At 49.8% G+C, this 16,686-nt stretch overlaps 2 protein-coding genes across 5 annotated transcripts in view; both read left to right on the forward strand.

Moving 5' to 3' along the window:
- TCF20 (transcription factor 20 (AR1)) overlaps positions 1–10,154 on the forward strand; it is a 134,609-nt gene extending 124,455 nt beyond the window's left edge. Inside the window, exons 4-6 of one of the 4 annotated variants that reach the window (XM_011978737.1) lie at positions 385–434; positions 1,535–1,662; positions 8,824–10,154. In XM_011978737.1, coding sequence (XP_011834127.1) covers positions 385–434; positions 1,535–1,618 — 134 coding nt within the window. In that variant the 3' untranslated portion in view covers positions 1,619–1,662; positions 8,824–10,154. Of the gene's footprint in view, positions 1–384; positions 755–1,534; positions 1,663–8,823 lie in introns of those variants that run through there. The other 3 variants (XM_011978738.1, XM_011978740.1, XM_011978736.1) reach the window with 3 other exon arrangements.
- Positions 10,155–15,043: 4,889 nt separating this feature from the next.
- Positions 15,044–16,686, forward strand: part of LOC105539005 (cytochrome P450 2D17-like) — a 15,089-nt gene continuing 13,446 nt past the window's right edge. The window contains 2 exon segments of the mRNA XM_011979113.1: positions 15,044–15,313; positions 16,618–16,686. Coding sequence (XP_011834503.1) covers positions 15,134–15,313; positions 16,618–16,686 — 249 coding nt within the window. The 5' untranslated portion in view covers positions 15,044–15,133.

Here is a 16,686-nt window from a genome sequence, read left to right on the forward strand (position 1 = left end):
GTGATCTTTCTGCCTTGGCCTCCCAAAGTGCTGGGATTATAGGTATGAGCCACCATGCCCAGCCTCGAGTCTTTTTTTAATGCATAGAAACATTTTAATAAAATTAGCACATTTATACATTTGTATATCCTGGTTTTTTCAAGCAGTTTTGTTTCATGAGTATTTTCCATACCATTAACTCCTTTAAAATATTAATTTTTAAGTGACCGATATCCATCATGTTAAGGTATTGTAGCTTACTTGGGTTGTCTCTAATGTTTTCCTATTAGAAGTAAGTGTAGGGACCTCCTAGTTTTATGTCTGACCCTGTCAATCCCAGCCAGTATGACCACACGTACGTCCAGCTGTGAAGTCTCTATCTGACTGTCCCCTTCTGTCTTTCAGATTGTTTGCTACATGAGGAGAACTTCTCGGTGAGGTGCCCTAAGCACAAGGTGAGTCAGAGGCCCCAAGAGCTACTAGCAGGGATGGGATCAAGGGTGGCTCCTCCTGAAAGATCTGAAGACCAGATGGTGGGCCTCACCCATGCCTGTCCCCACCTGTGCCTCTAACTGCCAGTCCACTCCTGGCCCTGGGAGGGTGGAGGGGCATGATGCTGAAGGGAGACCCGTGGCATGGGGACCAGCACTCGGAGTAGTATGAGATCCCAGGAGAAATGTGTTTTGGGAGAGTTGGTGTTTGTCTGTTCATTAAGAGAGGCGAGAATATCTAACTCGACCAAGCCACCGATTTCCACTTGAGGTGAATAGAACCCCAGTTCACAGGTTGGAGTTTGGTAAGTCTGGTTCTAGACCTTGAGGCCTGTACAAAGGCATCTTCCCAGACTAGAAGTCAAGCTGACCCCAAGGCTCTGGGGAAGCTCACAGTCTCTTCCAGGTTGTGCTTCTGCAGAAGCAGCCTGATGCGCAGTGGATGGGCTGCCTCGGCTCCACTTCCCAGTTTATTTAGGAGGTGGTCTCGTGGTCGCTTCCTTTAGGAAAGGGTGGGAGGTGAGGGGTGAATGGCCTGTTTGTGGATACCACATATGTGTATGGGGAGGGTGTATACGGAGAAGGAGCCCCAAGAAAGGACCAGAACGGAGACCACTGCCACCTGATGTTTCCTGCAGGGGCTACACCGTGTCTCTGGCTGAGGTCACACTGACACCTGGTGGTCACTGGTCACTCACAGTCTTAAATCTAGTAGGGCCGAAAGTACTAGGAGGAGGTTGTCCAGAGAGGTCTGCCCTCAAAATGCTCCTGAAAGATGCTTGCTTATGCTTTTCTTTAAAAATTATTTCCAGGGAGGGGTGGTCACAGGATCTTATATTCTCTTTATTTTTACTTAATTTGCATGTTATTTTTAGAACTCCCCTTTTTAAGGGTCACATTTTGCCTCAGAAAACCCTGTCTGAATGTCTCCTGTTTGTCGGTCAGGACTGACTCTGCCTTTTCTTTCCTTTTCCGTGTGCCACTCCTGTCCTCCCTCTGCCCTCCCTGATTTCCGCACTGTCCTCTCCCACCTGTCTGTCTCCTCTTGGTTTTGCCTGTGTCAGCCTCCCCTTCCGTGCCCTCTCCCCCCCTTGCAGAACAAGACCGCGAAAGGCAGCCTCAGCACAGAGCAGTCGGAGCGGGGGTGAGGGGGGCAGTGTGCTCGTGGGAATGGAAAGGACAGCAAGCACAGGTGAGTCGGGGCCACTGGGCTCCCTGTACCCTGCCCGGCTCCCAGCGGGCCTTGTTGCCTCTGCCCTCCTGCTCGCTCCATGCTCTGCCGCCAGCATTTCATCCTATGGATGACACCAGCAGGTGGATGCAGTGTTTTTCCATTGGTTACTTAGCTCCCTAGAATATCTGTGGAAAAGAGTTGGGGCCTTCTGAACTGTCCACTGCTGATGGGGTGCAGGGTGACTGTTCCTGAAGGCAGCCCTTCAGGGCACAGCTAGCCAGGGGTGGCCTTGTGAGTGGACACAACAGGCTTTTAGGTCTCTTCCTCGGGCAGGGCACCTCTTGCCAGTAGCCCCTGCTCTTTCTCCCATCTCAGAAAGGGTTCTACTCAAAGGTCTCTTCTCTCTAATTTGCTCCATTACTGTAAAGCTTATGGTGTGTTTTCCTTTGAAAACAACAGAACTCTTGGGTTTTGTTATTTGAAATCTTTTTTTTCCAGTACTTTGAAGGATTCCTTTTTGCAGAAGTACAAAGGAAAGAAAAATCCTCAAAGATTTAGTAGACTTTAGTATCTGATTTAATTTTACTCTTAAAAATCTTGAGGCTGGGTATGGGGCTTCTACCTATAATGCCAACACTTTGGGAGGCTGAGGCAGGAGGATCACCTAAGCTCAGGAGTTCAAGACCAGCCTGGGCAACAGTGACCCCCCTGTCTGTACATTTTAAAAAATATTAACCAGCATGCCTTTAGTCCCATCTACTCAGGAGGCTGAGCTGGGAGGATTGCTTGATCAAACCTGGAGGTTGAGGCTGCAGTGAGCCATGATCGTGCTGCTGCATTCCAGCTGGGCCACAGTGAGACCCTGTCTCAAAAAAAAAAATTATTGTGATTGAATTGTGTTTGCTGTGAGTTTGTGTGGGATTGTGGTCACGGCCCTCGGCAGGCATCTATGAAAACAGGATGATAGGACTTGGGTCTCTAGAAGCTGCAGGCCTCTGAGCTCCATGTTGCTCCTTCACCCTCCCTTCCTCACTGAGGCATGAGGGGAAATAGGTTGTAAAGAAAAGAAAAACAAAAATGTACCTTGTGGCACTTACTGCTACAGGATGGGGCAGGAGGACTAGTTGTCTCAGAAATATTCATTGAGGGGTCATTTCTCTCAAATGGGAGGACTTCTGTGTCAACCTCAGTTTGACTCACACAGCTACGCTAGACCTGTCCCTTCCGGCACCACCATGTGCCTGATCACCTTCTGGAATATGCCCTCCCCCTTGTTACCACTACTAATTTCCAGAGAAGGCCCCTGGGCTGCCGCACCATTTGAGAAGTCAGGTGCTAAGTGCCTTCTTGATAGAGCATTGAGTGTAGTGCCTTTCCTCTTTCCTCTTCCAGGGAGTAGGGCTGGCAGTGGAGGGATCAGAGCAAAGTGGGGGAGGTGGGTGGAAGCCATTCCATGTGTTCCTGGGTCAGAGGAATCAGATGAGCAAATGAAGCCTCTTGACCTTGGAGTACATTGCCACCATCAGCGAGTGACTGCTGGTTTTCCAGAACCTGCTGGGCAGCACTGCCTGCCTGCCCGCCCTTGCTCCTTTCCCTGGGATTAGCCCTCAGGGAAAGGCAGCCATTGCATTGGGTGGTTTTGAAAGGACTGTTTTGTGTTGGCCCTCCTGCATCTCCTGAGGGTGCCACTGTGCCTTCCCATTGTCGCCCCTCTGCCAGCACAGGCCCAGATGGTTAGAGTCAAGTTCTGTAGGGGACCATGATGTTGTATTCCTGGAATGTGTCCTAGAAGACCTGGTTAAGGAAAGAGCTTAAGTGTTTTTTGTTTTTATCCTGGAATTGCATCTGTTAGAAAAAAGGGTTGGGCCCTGGGTCTGGGGGACAAATCTCTTGGGGATTTTGTTCATCATCTGTTCCTCTCTAGTAATTCTTGGGCCTTCCTTCCTACCTGACAGGGCCCTTGACTCTTTTTTTTTCTTTTTTTTTTTGAGATGGATTCTCACTATGTCGCCCAGGCTGAAGTGCAGTGACCCAATCTCAGCTCACTGCAGTCTCCATCTCTGGGGTTCAGGCAATTCTCCCGCCTCAGCCTCCCGTGTAGCTGGGACTACAGGTGTGCACCACCCCGCCCAGCTAATTTTTATATTTTTTGTAGAGACGGGGTTTCACCCAGACCGGCTTTGAACTCCTCACATCAAGTGATCTGCCCACCTTGGCCTCCCAAAGTGCTGGGATTACAGGTGTGAGCCACCGTGCCCGGCCAACTCTTCAACAGAACAATGAGCTTCATCCTTCGGGTTGAAGCACAGTGATGAAGTGGCCTCACCCATTATAGAGTCGTCTCAGGTCCATTGAGGTTGAACCATTCAGCTCTTGGAGGGAGAGGATAGACGCACTGCATCCAGTCCTGTCCATCTGAAATGTTTTTTATGTGCTGTTCCCACAAGGCAGATACCTTTTCCTGGTTTCCCAGTTCAGCAGAGTGACATTGAGGGTGGTCACCATCCTTCATTTGTGGTAGAAGCCCTGGTGACTGGGGTTGGAATCACACCTCTAACTAAAGGAGGGCTCATCTTGGGCCCCATGCTGGGGACAGAGAGCCACCATTATTGGGTGCCCTGACAAGGCAGGGAACAGACAGTGGATGTGCATGTGTGTCTGCCTCCTGGTGCGCCATGTTCTGACAGAGTGGTTTGATAGGTACTGTGTGACTAAAGTCAGACCACTCCATATCTCTGTGCTTCAGTTTGTTCTGTAAAAACAGGAATAGCAGTGCCAACCTTGTGAGATTCCCTTGGGAAATGTCTTTAAGTGCCAGCACAGCACACTGACTCTCAGCCTGTTGATCTGCCATGCCTAGCTGTGGGTTTCTCATGGGAGTTGGAGAGGTCAAGGCAGCAGATTGAACCCTGTAGCTGTCTCTTATAGCAAAAAATACCCAAGACTTGGGGTTAAAAGATGCTGCCCCTGCCTCCCAGCATGTGACGTACCTGGTACCCGACCCTCGCCAGGAGTGCAGAGGGGAAAAGTCCTTCCACAGGCCTGTGGTTGCCCACTGTCTCCTTCTGCCAAGGTGGATTGTCTTGCTGGCTTGTGTCATTGGTTGGCAGGGCTTTTGACAGTGGAAGGCCCAGCTCTTCCTCCTGTCGTGAATTAAACAAGGAGGCCCCAGCTTCCCCTAACAGGCCCTGTGGTCCAGCACATGGGAACCTATAACCTTGATCAGGGCTAATGCTGCATCCTGGATGCTACATACCCTGCAAAGAACAGCCATGGATGGAAGCTGAGCAAGGCAGGGCACGGGGAGTGGCGCCCCTGCCCCTGGAACTGGATGTCACACAGCCCATTTGTGTATGAATGAATGTCACATTCTAGATTACCTTTTTCCCAGACTGGTCTAGAGGTGGTCCGGGATTATACCTCCAGAGGAGAGCCCAAGTCTGTCCACTTTCTTTCCCCACCAGCACCAGCCCAGGCATTGCAGCTTCTATAGTGCCCGCCTCCCTGCCACTGCTCGGTAGCCAAGTGCAATCTTCATTAGGCCTCCCTCCAGTCCTGTCTCTTCTCTACGACAGAGATTCTTGTCATCTTCCAAATAAAGTCCAAACGTCTCACCTTGCCTCCAGAGCCCTGTGGAAGTCTCAGGTGACTCTCCAGGCCCCTGGCCTCCTCTACCTCCTCAGGGGGCAGGCTGCCTCCCTCTGGGCTTCTGCACACACAGTTCCTTGTGCTGGAAACACTTCAGCTCCCCGTCTTCATGTTGCAAACAGGCTCCATCTCCTGAGTCCCAGCTTAAATGCCGCGTCCTCAGAGAAGCCTTTCCCTTTCTAAATCCTTGTTTCCATTGCCCCTGTCCTCACTTGCAGCCGTCCTAGCCTCACTACAATTTCAGATCGTTTACTTGTTTACTACCTGTCTCTCCACTAGAATGTAAGCTCCACATGGACAGGGACCACATCTGTCAAAGCCTAGCCCAGAGCGGTGCATGTAACTATGCTAGTGCCAGGTGAGTCTGTGTTAAAGAAATGAGTGCATCCCAGGCCGGGCGCAGTGGCTCACACCTGTAATCCCAGCACTTTGGGAGGCCGAGACGGGCAGATCACAAGGTCAGGGGACGGAGACCATCCTGGCTAACATACAAAAATACAAAAAATTAAAATACGAAAATACTAAAAATACTAAAAGTTAGCTGGTCGTGGTAGCAGGCACCTGTAGTCCCAGCTACTCGGGAGGCTGAGGCAGGAGAATGGCGTGAACCTGGGAGGTGGAGCTTGCAGTGAGCCTAGATCTCATCACTGCACTCCAGTCTGTGTGGCAGAGCGAGACTCACATCTCAAAAAAAGAAAAAAATAAAAAAGAAATTAGTGCCATCCCAGAGAAGAAAGGGCTCTTGGACCCTGACCATCAGTGCCCTAAATCAGTATAGATTCAGAATTAGGTTTCTCTTCACATCCTTCCTCTCTAGTCAGAATTAATGTCTATTTTAGAAATGAGGAAATGGGCTCTGGGCAAATCCTGGCCAGAGTGAGTGGTGTTGAGATGATGAGTTTTTGCTGCAATTGGAAAAGGCAGGCTTGGAGTCTGATATGGAAGGACATGAGGACGGCGTCCCAGGTTCAGGCCACAGATGAGGCCAAAGGGGAGCAGAAAGGACAGTGTGAGCAAGAAGAGAATGGGGGAGGGAACAAGTGAGAGAGCCTGGGAAGGTGTTGGCCCAAGACGAAACCCTGGATGCTGGCAGCTGAGCAGCAAGATGACGTTCTTTAAAAGAGAATTGACAGTCTTCAGCATAGGGGCGGCAGGTCACTCCTGCTGCTCAGGCCAGCTGGCACCATGGCTGCTCCCAGGCTCGCTGTCTGGGGTCCAGCCGTGTCTCAGCCACACCCCATGCCCTAGGACATGCAGCTCCTAGGACCCAGTCAGGAAAGCCCCAGTCCCACCTCTGGCCATATCGCTTTGGGCTACACCTGTCGCCTTCCTGAGCTTCAGCTCTTGAAGATGGGGGTCAGGCAGGTCCACGTGAACTAATCCACCGTGAACTAATATCTGTAAAGCTTCTAGCCCAGCGCCTTTCTGGAATTTTCCTTCCTAATTTCCCTACTGAAGGAACAATATTTTTAAAGCAACTCTTGAAAAGTTGGAGTCCCATTACATTCAGGATATCATGTGTTTGGGCTAGTCTAGTCGTCAGACCTGGGGAACACTCCCTGTTGGGAAGGCTGTGGAGGGCAAAGCCCCATGCTGCAGGTGCTGAAGAACTGCTGATGCCTGGGCCATCGTGCACCCCAGGGAGGGGCCCACAGGTAGCAGCTCACAGAGTCAACTGGCCAGGCAGACCCTGGCTGCTGACGTACGCTTCATTCTTCAGTGGGGAGCTGGTGTGGGGTCCTGTTCTTCTGAGTAATGAGCAAGATTGGGGTGCAGACCCAAGACTGCTCTGTACTCGTAAAGAGGGCAAACCCTGCCCTGTCCCTTCCATGAGCAGAGTCTGGCAGGGTACTTGTGGGCATTGACTTTGATTCCCACGGGCATCCTGCAACCCCAACAAGATGACACCCTTCTGTGTTCCTGGAGGGAGGTGCCCATTAGCTCAGCTGCTGGCCTGCATTCCCAGGGCCTGCTTTTACTTGCGTGTGGTGGTGATGTGTCGTGGCCTCCGTGGAATGTGTTCCTGCTCATTGGTGTCACCTGCCAAGTAGTCAGGAACTTCCGTGGGCAAGAGCATGTGCATGTACGTGCTTGGGAATAGCTCAGTCTTAGCTCCTGCAGGCCCCAGCCTTCTTAGCAGTTCTGTGTGTGTGAACTTTATGGAAGCAGAAAGGGCTGGTGACACCTGGGTTCCTGGGGTTTATTTGTAAGGGGAGGGCACCAAATTGGGCTTGAGGAAGCAGTTAGGTGAGCCCCAGTGACAGTCTTAAGCACAGTGATTGGCAGATAGCAAGTGAAGGAGGGGCGAGGCTGCCATCACTTCTGGTTTCTGGTGAAATTTTACTGGACTGATTCCTTGGAAACTGCTGTTTCTCTTTGAGACCTTTCCATATAGGATGGCCCATGAAGCATTCCACAGGGACCTTTGGTATAATCCATCTGTCCTATGTGGGCCATCAGAATCCCCTTCTGCACCTGGGCTGGAAGAGAAGAGAAGCCCCCCAGCCTGGGGATGGGAGACCTAGGGTTCTCAGGCTCCTGAGAGGTCGAGAGGATTAACATAGTCCCGCTCTGTCTGAGCCTCAGAAATCCTGCCCTCCCTGTTAGAGGCCATGGGAAGAGCATTCTTTTTAAGCATGAAGAACTGACTGTGGGCCAGGCCTAGTGGCTCATGCCTGTAATCCCAGCACTTTAGAAGGCCGAGATGGGCAGATCACCACCCTGACCAACATGGCGAAACCACATCTCTCCTAAAAATACAAAAATTAGCCGGGTGTGGTGGTGTGCACCTGTGATCCCAGCTATTCGGGAGGCTGAGGCACAAGAATCACTTGAACCCAGGAGGCGGAGGCTGCAGTGAGCCAAGATCGTATCACTGCACTCCAGTCTGGGCAACAGCAAGATTCTGTCTCAAAAAAAAACAACTTTGTCATTAGCTGAGGATGGTGGCGTGTACCTGGTAGTCCCAGCTACTTGGAAGGCTGAGGTGGGAGGATTGCTTGAGTCCCAGTCAAGGCTGCAGGGAGCCGAGGCGACAGAGTGAGATTTGTCTCAAAAACAGCTAGCTGTGTCGACTAGAGGCAACTGTGAAATTGTCCTAAGAGGCTGGACTTCGAGAAGGTTCTTCCACAGATTGACCAGGTACTGTAGGTTTCAGTCACAGCTGGGGTCCGACACTGGCAAAACCCCACCAGCTGCCCCACAATTGGGGGCTTGCCCTGAGGTCAGGGAGTTCTCTGCTGTCCTGGTTCCTTTATGCACTAGGAAGGCAGATATACCCTGAGGAGCCCTCAAAGTCTGGACCCAGCACCCCCACTAGGTCATTGCTGCCTTTAATCACATTCCAGATCCAAAGCCATACAGTGGCCCCAGCATTGGTCTCGGGTGTGTCCCACACCAGCAGCACATCTACAGAGGGGTCTGAGTGCAGGCTTCCTACTGAAAGCTCCCAGGGGTACCATGGAACAGCGGCTGTTGGTGGTGGACCCTGTGGAGGCTCCTGGCCTTCAGTGTCTGTCCCTTGTCTTCCAGGTGAGACTGTGGAGATGAGAAGGTGGTGGACACTCGTGATGGAATGGAAATCGTCCTACCGTGCAGCCACACCCTGCCCCGCCCCGCCCCGCGTGCCTGCCCATGCCAGCACTTCCTTCCTAAGTTCTCACATCACACTCAAACCGGTGACACCACGGGAAAGAAAGACCCAAGACGTTGGAATGGCTGTTTCCATGGACACAATCTCCATAGTGACAATGTGGGGGGAGGGGGGAGGGGTGGGATGACGGGGAAAGGGTGGGGGGAATTAAAAGGGAGGGATAAAAAATATATATATATAAATCTATTTTTAGTCTGGAAAGACTTTGTTTAAATGAAAGGTGCGCTATCCCTTTTGATTCTATTTTAAAATTATCTAGTTAAAGATCTCCAAATTTGTTCTGATGACAAGTGAAATTTAAATGTGAAATTGAACTGAACAAACCCTCATCTCATAAAGGACGGGGTGTGTGTGGCTTTGATCTTTAGCCTGTCTCACACCAGTTCAGAAAACACTAGACCCAGGATTGAAAAAGCAGGAAAACCACACCAGAACCATCCTTTTGTCATTAATTTGTCTCAAAGTGGGAAGGTTTTAGTGGGAGGGGGAAATATAGGGACAGTCCATGTTTTCAAGAGCAGGGGAATGATGTTTAAACACAAAAATAATTTTTTTTCATTTCCAGAAACACTATTTATTTATTTTTTTTACCTTTTTCTTTTTGGGGGTGAAATTGGCAGATGCCTGAGGTCATAGCTGTGTCCTGGGTCACTGTGGCTGGTGAGGACCCTAAGTGTACACAGCAGCAGCAAAACCGAGGGATGACCCTCCTCTGGGGCCCCCTGTCCTCAGCACGTTCCAGGCAGCTGTGCCCTGACCCACAGGTACCCGTGGGGATGAGAGGAGGCCCAGGCCTGTGCTGCCAGAGCCGGCAGTGTGAGCTGTAGGCAGGGATGGGGAGGGACTGTCGCTGTGATCAGAGTGGGTTAAGCTGACCAGGAACACCCATTTAGCCCCTTTTTCTTTTTGCTTTCATTTTTATAAAGGAAAAGAGGACCTGTCAGATAGGCAGCCCCATGCTACGTGATTCTTTATGTTGTGTTGTTTTGTTTTGTTTTGTAAATTGTATAATTTTTAAATATCTGAGTTTTAAAAAAAGAAAAAAGTACAAAAAAATCTTGTTATGGCCTTAAGAAGGGGTTAGTGCATCTTTCAGGGGTCACTCTGCCATGGGGATAAAATAGCTGTTTCACAAACAGTTTTATTTAAAAAAACAAAAAACAAAAAAAATCAAAAAATCAAAAAAATAATAAACTTCATTTTAACCTTGTTTCCTTCTTTTGTTTAATTTAAAGTGAATGCGTCTCTTCCTTCTCCCATTCTAACCCCCAAAGGGTAGCTCTGGTTCTCCAGAGGAGGCCATGATCAGATCCGGTCTGTCCCATTCCTAGCCTCTCGATGGCCACGCAGTTGGGAAGCAAACAAAATTCAGGGTTCTTCCGCCACTCCTCTGGGCAGGTAGAGTGTGGCCAGTGTATGGGGACAGTCAGATTTATTCAAGTTGATATGAGGACATATTTCCAATCAACATTAAGGGTTATAAAAAAATAATGGAATGTTAATGGACTTTTTTAGAGAGTAGAAATACTGGAAGGAATGTTGTAAAGTAGAAATAAGCAATTATAAATGAGTTCTGTGTTCATCAATTTAGGGCAGCAGAAATGGCAGATTAATGGTGTTTTAATCGCTACATGAAGCAGTCCATTTCTCATTTCACTCCGCCAGGATGGAGGTGTGGGTGGGTGCGTTGTGTCGGCCATAGGACCAAGCTTGGGCAACTGAACAGGACCTGCATAGAAATGATGGCTTTTTTGAGCTAGTTGCATTCTCATTCTGGTCTTGGCATTAATACAGTTAAAATGATAGATTTCAGGTGTCAAGGGCTAAACCACAAAACTTGAAAAATACGTATCTTGAGGAAAATATTTTCCTGACAGCAAATGTTTGTCATTTTGCCTTTTATTGTTTTGTCCCCTTTTGATTGGCTTGAGTGGAGTACTTGCGATTGTTCTAGGTCTTTCCTTAAATTGACTTCAGAAATGACCTTCACTGGGGAGTGGCAGTGATACGCACATGCCTCCTGACTCGCTTCTGCCTTCTGCAGTTCGCCTCAACTGCTAAGTGCCTTTTAGTTCCTTCAGTGTTTTAATTGATTTTGTTAAAGCAGTTTTATGTTCACAGCAGGATTAAGCTGAAGGTACAGAGAGTTCCTATATAACCCCTTACCCCTATATGCATACCTTCCCCTCTATCAACATCCCATCCAGAGTGGCACGTTTGTTACACCTGATGGATACATTGTTATCACCCAAAGTCCATAGTTTATACTAGGGGCCACTCCTGGTGGTGTACATTTTATGGCTTTTGACAAATGTGTGAAGACCTGGATCTGGCAGGGCGTGGTGGCTCATGCCTATAATCCCAGCATTTTGGGAGGCTCAGGTGGGCAGATCAAGGCTTGAATTCGAGAACAGCCTGGGCAAAACCCCCTGTCTACATAAAAATACAAAAATTAGCCGGGCGTGATGATGCACGCCTGTAGTCTCAGCTATTTGGGAGGCTGAGATGGGAGAATCGCTTGAGCCCAGGAGGTCGAGGCTACAGTGAGCCGTGATCGCGCCACCACACTCCAGCCTGGGCAACAGCAAAATCCTGTCTCAAAAAAAAAGACGTGGACCCACCATTACCCAGAGTAGTTTCACTGCCCCAGGGATCCTCTGTCCCACTGTTCATTCTTCCTTCCCCCCAGTCCCTCACTACTGAGCCTTTTTCCAAAGTTACGCCTTTTCCAAAGTGTCATATAGTTGAGATTATATAGTAGGTAGCCTTTTAGATTGGCTTCATCCACTTAGTAATGTGCATTTAAGGTTCAACCATGTCTTTTCATGACTTGATAGCTTGTTTCTTTTTAGTGATAAATAATTCCATTGGCTGTACCACAGTTTATCCATTCACCTGCTGAAGAACATCTTGGTTGCTTTCAAGTTCTGACAACTAAAGATGAAGCTGCTGTAAACATCCCTTTGCAGGTTTTTGTGTGGGCATAAGGTCTCAACTCCTTTGGGTAAGTACAGGAAGCACAGTTGGTGGATTGTATGGTAAGAGTATGTCTAGTTTTGTAAAAAATTGCCAAACTGTCTGGATCACCTGAGGTCAGGAGTTTGAGACCAGCCTGGCCAACATGGTGAAACCCTGTCTCTACTAAAAGTACAAAAATCAGCCGGACATGGTTCATGCCTGCAGTCCCAGCGACTCGAGAGGCTGAGGTGGGAGGATTGCTTGAACCTAGAAGGCAGAGGTTCCAGTGAGCTGAGATCACACCACTGCACTCCTAGCCTGGGTAACAGAGTGACTGAGACTCCATCTCAAAAAAAAAAAAAAAAAATTGAAGAATGGAAAAGAAATTGCCAAACTGTCTTCCAAAGTATCTGTACCATTTTGTACTCCCACCAGCAATGAACGAGAGTTCCTGATGGTCCACATCCTTGCCAGCATTTGGTGGTGTCAGTGTTCTGGATTTAAGCCATTCTAACAGGTGTGTATGTGGCCATTTATTTTTTGAATAACTTTAAAAGTTTTTAAATTGTGGCTAAAAAAATTTACCATCATAACAGTTATGGTACAGTTTAGTGGTGGTAAGTGTGTTCACATTGTTGTGCAGCCAATCTTCAGAACTTTTTCATTTTATGAAACTGAAACTTTACCCATTAAACTGCCCCCCTGCAGGCCCATCCTGCCCCTGGACTTTCCATCTCTGTTTCTAGGGTACAGGCAGCCCTCAGTACCCACAGGCTCCACATCCACAAACTCAGCCACACATCGAAGATACTTGGAAAAAAAAGTGTAACAACTAAAAATACAAATAAGAGCAGTACAGTATAGCAACTATTTATGTAGCATTTACACTGTATTAGGTATTATAAATAATCTAGAGATGATTTAAAGTATACAGGAGCATATACATAGGTATACTATGCAATTTTACATAAGGAACTTGAGTATCCTTGGATTTCGGTATTTACCGGGGATCCAGGCACCAATCCCCTCCAGGATACCCAGAGATAACTATTCCACTGCCCATAATCCCACCCCCTTGCAGCTGTGGAAACTCAGAGGTGCTGCTCTGAGGGCAGACCCTGCCACTCAGCACTCGGGGATGAGTCAGACCCAACAGAAACCTGTCCCATGGGAGGAGCTGGGAATTGGAGGGTCCCTCCCAGTGGCATTGCTGTGCCTGGCAGGGGGAAGGGCAAGAACAAGTAAAATGCTCAACTTTACTACCCTTCCAGTGCAGTCCTTTCCTGGCTCTGCGTCAGCTGGCATTGCAGCGTCCTAACTAGTCTCTAGAATTCTCACAATGATGTTTTGGTTCCTATAGCTTTGTTAACCCTGAGCTCTCCAGGAGAATGAGCCCGGAGTTTCCTAGTCTACCACTTGCTGATGTATTTTCACACCATCTCACTTGGCAATGTCCAGAGGGCCTGCCAGGGCACAGTGCACTTTTCACCGTGGCACAAGCAGTCCCAGTGTTGAGGGAACGCAGGTTGGATCTGTTCCCTAAAAATAATCCCAGAAACTTCTATACCGACCATTAGTAGAATGTAATGTCCAAACAGTATAGAGTAGTAGCTCAGCATACACTTTAGACGTGGACTCTAACACCGCTCTGTGACTTGAACCTTGTTATGTAATCTCTGAACCTCGGTCTCTGCCTTGGGGACCATAAAACCACCTCCTTAGGGGGCTGTGGGAGGATTAATGAGCTGGAGCACACACAGTCTGACCAGCAGTTTCTGGCACATAAGTGCCCTATCAATGGAAGCCACAGGTGCACAATGATTGGAAAAGGCCATAGGCATCATTATCGAAGGTTTTCCTCATGCTGCTGTATCTTGAATTACAGGCCTCTGGCTGGTAAAGAGGGCACTCGGGAGGACACTGCCTACGTTGCAGGCATGCCTGTCCCTGCCATTCATACCCCCATCATGATGACTGCTTGAGCGGGGGGTCTGACACCTCAAAAGGCCAAGAGTGCATACAGGTAATGTATAAAGGGCTACCAGTCCCTGCACCTTGATTCTCTCACAGTCCGAGGTAGAAGGGTGCTGCCACATAGGACAGGAACATTCATTCAGTTGAGGCCAATTTGGGAGGCCACAAGCCAGATCTGAGAAGTCCCCAGATGGACATGGGTCTTGCTCTCTTTGTCAGTTGAGTGGCCTCAAAACTTCTGTTGGGCCAGGTGGCTCATGCCTCTAATCCCAACACTTTGGGAGACCAACGCAGGAGGATCACTTGAAGCCAGGAGTTCAAGACCAGAGTGGGCAACATAGAACCCATCTCAACAAAAAAATTAGCCAAGCATAATGGTGTGCACCTGTAGTTCCAGCTACTTGGGAGGCAAAAATAGGAGGATCTCTTGACTAAGCACAGGAGTTTGAGGCTGCAGTGAGCTTTGATCACACCTCTGCACTCCAGCGTGGGCAACAGAGCAAGCCACTGTCTCTCAAAAAAACTTTTTAATTTTTTTTTTTTTTAATTTTAAATAAACTGTTCTCCCTGCCTTTTGTTCCCCAGATCCAGTCTTCATCCAGACCTGAAAAGACCTAGGCTCCAGCTGCCGGCCTCCTGCTGCCCCTCAGGCCACCTGCACAGGAAATTCCAGGGGTGGCTTTTTCCCACTGTCAGTGCTGTGGCCTACAGTGCTAGGCAGCCCCTCAGTCAGCTAGACAAAGTTCTCCATGAATCCTTCCCAGAAAGTCCTGTTCCAGCCTGGGGCAGAGTCCCCATGACCCTCATGGTACCGCTGGCTTCTCATGTCAGCTATGTTACCTTCCTGCTCCTCAAGGTCGTGATTACGGTGGGGCATTGGTCCACTCACAACCTTCCCGCCATGCTCCCAGTACACAGCTCAGCACCCAGTACAACCCATATCGCCAGCTTGGGTGGAGCTCATGTCAGGTCACTTCTCACCCATCACCCTAACCTGGGTAGGCACCAAGAGCAAGCAGCAGGGTCAAGGACCTCTGGAGCAGCCCCTACCCACCCTGGCCTAACCCTGCACCCACTGGCAGCACAGTCAACACAGCAGGTTGGCTCACAGCAGAGGGCAAAGGCCATGATCAGTTTCCTTTATAAGGGAATGATCATGCACTTCATGTGCTGAGAGTGTCCTGCCTGGTCCTCTGTGGCTGGTGGGGTGGGGGAGCCAGGTGTGTCTAGAGGAGCCCAGTGGGCAGCAAGGCAGTCATGGGGCTGGATGCACTGGTGCCCCTGGCCGTGACAGTAGCCATCTTCCTGCTCCTGGTGGACCTGATGCACCGGCGCCAACGCTGGGCTGCACGCTACCCGCCAAGTCCCCTGCCACTGCCAGGGCTGGGCAACCTGTTGCATGTGGACTTCAAGAACACACCATACTGCTTCGACCAGGTGAGGGAGGAGGTCCTGGAGGGTGGCAGAGGTCCTGAGGATCCCCCACCAGCAGCAAACATGGTGGGTAGAGCCACAGTCTGGACCAGAAGCCAGGCTGAGAAGGGGAAGCAGATTTGAGGGACTTCCTGGGGGAGGGCATTTATGCATGGCATGAAAGATGAGATTTTCCAAAGGCCAAGAAAAAGTGGGGCAAGGGCCTGGAGGTGGGGCTGGACTTGGCAATGGGCGTGCAATCCTATTGGGCAGCATATGTTATGGAGTACAAAGTCCCTTCTGCTGACACCAGAAAGAAAGGCCCTGGGAATGGAAGACAAGTGAGGGTCCTATGTGCCGTTTAAATCAGGAAATCAGGCTGCGCGTGGTGCCTCACACCTGTAATCCCAGCACTTAGGGAAGCCAAGGTGGATGGATCACCTGAGGTCAGGAGTTCCAGACAAGTCTGGCCAACATGGCGAAACCCCGTCTCTACTAAACATACAAAAAATTAGCTGGGCACAGTGGTACATGCCTTTAATCCCAGCTACTCGGGAGGCTAAGGCAGAATTGCTTGAACCTAGGAGGCAGAGGTTGTAGTGAGCGGAGATTGTGCCATTGCACTGCAACCTGGGTGACAGAGCCAGACAATGTCTAAATAAAGGAATAAGTAAGAAATCAACGGCTGGGCACGGTGGCTCACACCTGTAATCCCAGCATCTTGGGAGACTGAGGCGGGGGAATCACAAGGTCAGGAGTTCGAGACCAGCCTGGCCAACATGGTGAAACCTGTCTCTACTAAAAATACAAAAATTAGCCGGGTGCGGTGGCGGGCACCTGTAATCCCAGCTACTCGGGAGACTGAGGCAGGAGAATTGCTTGAACCCGGGAGGTGGAGGTTGCAGTGAGCCAAGATCGCACCATTGCACTCCAACCTGGGTGATGGAGCCAGACATGGTCTAAAGAAATGAATAAGTTAGAAATCGAGGATGAAGGGATATAGTGACCAGGTTCAAACCTTTTGCACTGTGGGTCTTCAGGCCTCACTGCTTACCGGCATGGACCATCAGCTGTAAAATGGGATGCTAACTGGGGCCTACTGGCAATTTCGGTGACTCTTGCAAAGTCATAGCTGGGTGACGTATTCAAACTGAGTTCCTCCATCGTAGAAGATGTGACCCCCACGCCCCGGAATCAGGAGGCCGGGTCTCCTCCTTGCACCTGCTCACTCCTGGTAGCCCCGGGGGTCGCCCAAGGCTCACTTGGGACTAGGACCTGCAGTCTGGGGGGACCCTGGCTTGACGGAGGCCCTGACCCTCCCTCTACAGCTGCGGCGCCGCTTCGGGGACGTGTTCAGCCTGCAGCTGGCCTGGACGCCGGTGGTCGTGCTCAACGGG

Source organism: Mandrillus leucophaeus, unplaced genomic scaffold (assembly GCF_000951045.1).
Source record: "Mandrillus leucophaeus isolate KB7577 unplaced genomic scaffold, Mleu.le_1.0 Scaffold2, whole genome shotgun sequence".
Taxonomy (NCBI): Eukaryota; Metazoa; Chordata; class Mammalia; order Primates; family Cercopithecidae; genus Mandrillus; species Mandrillus leucophaeus.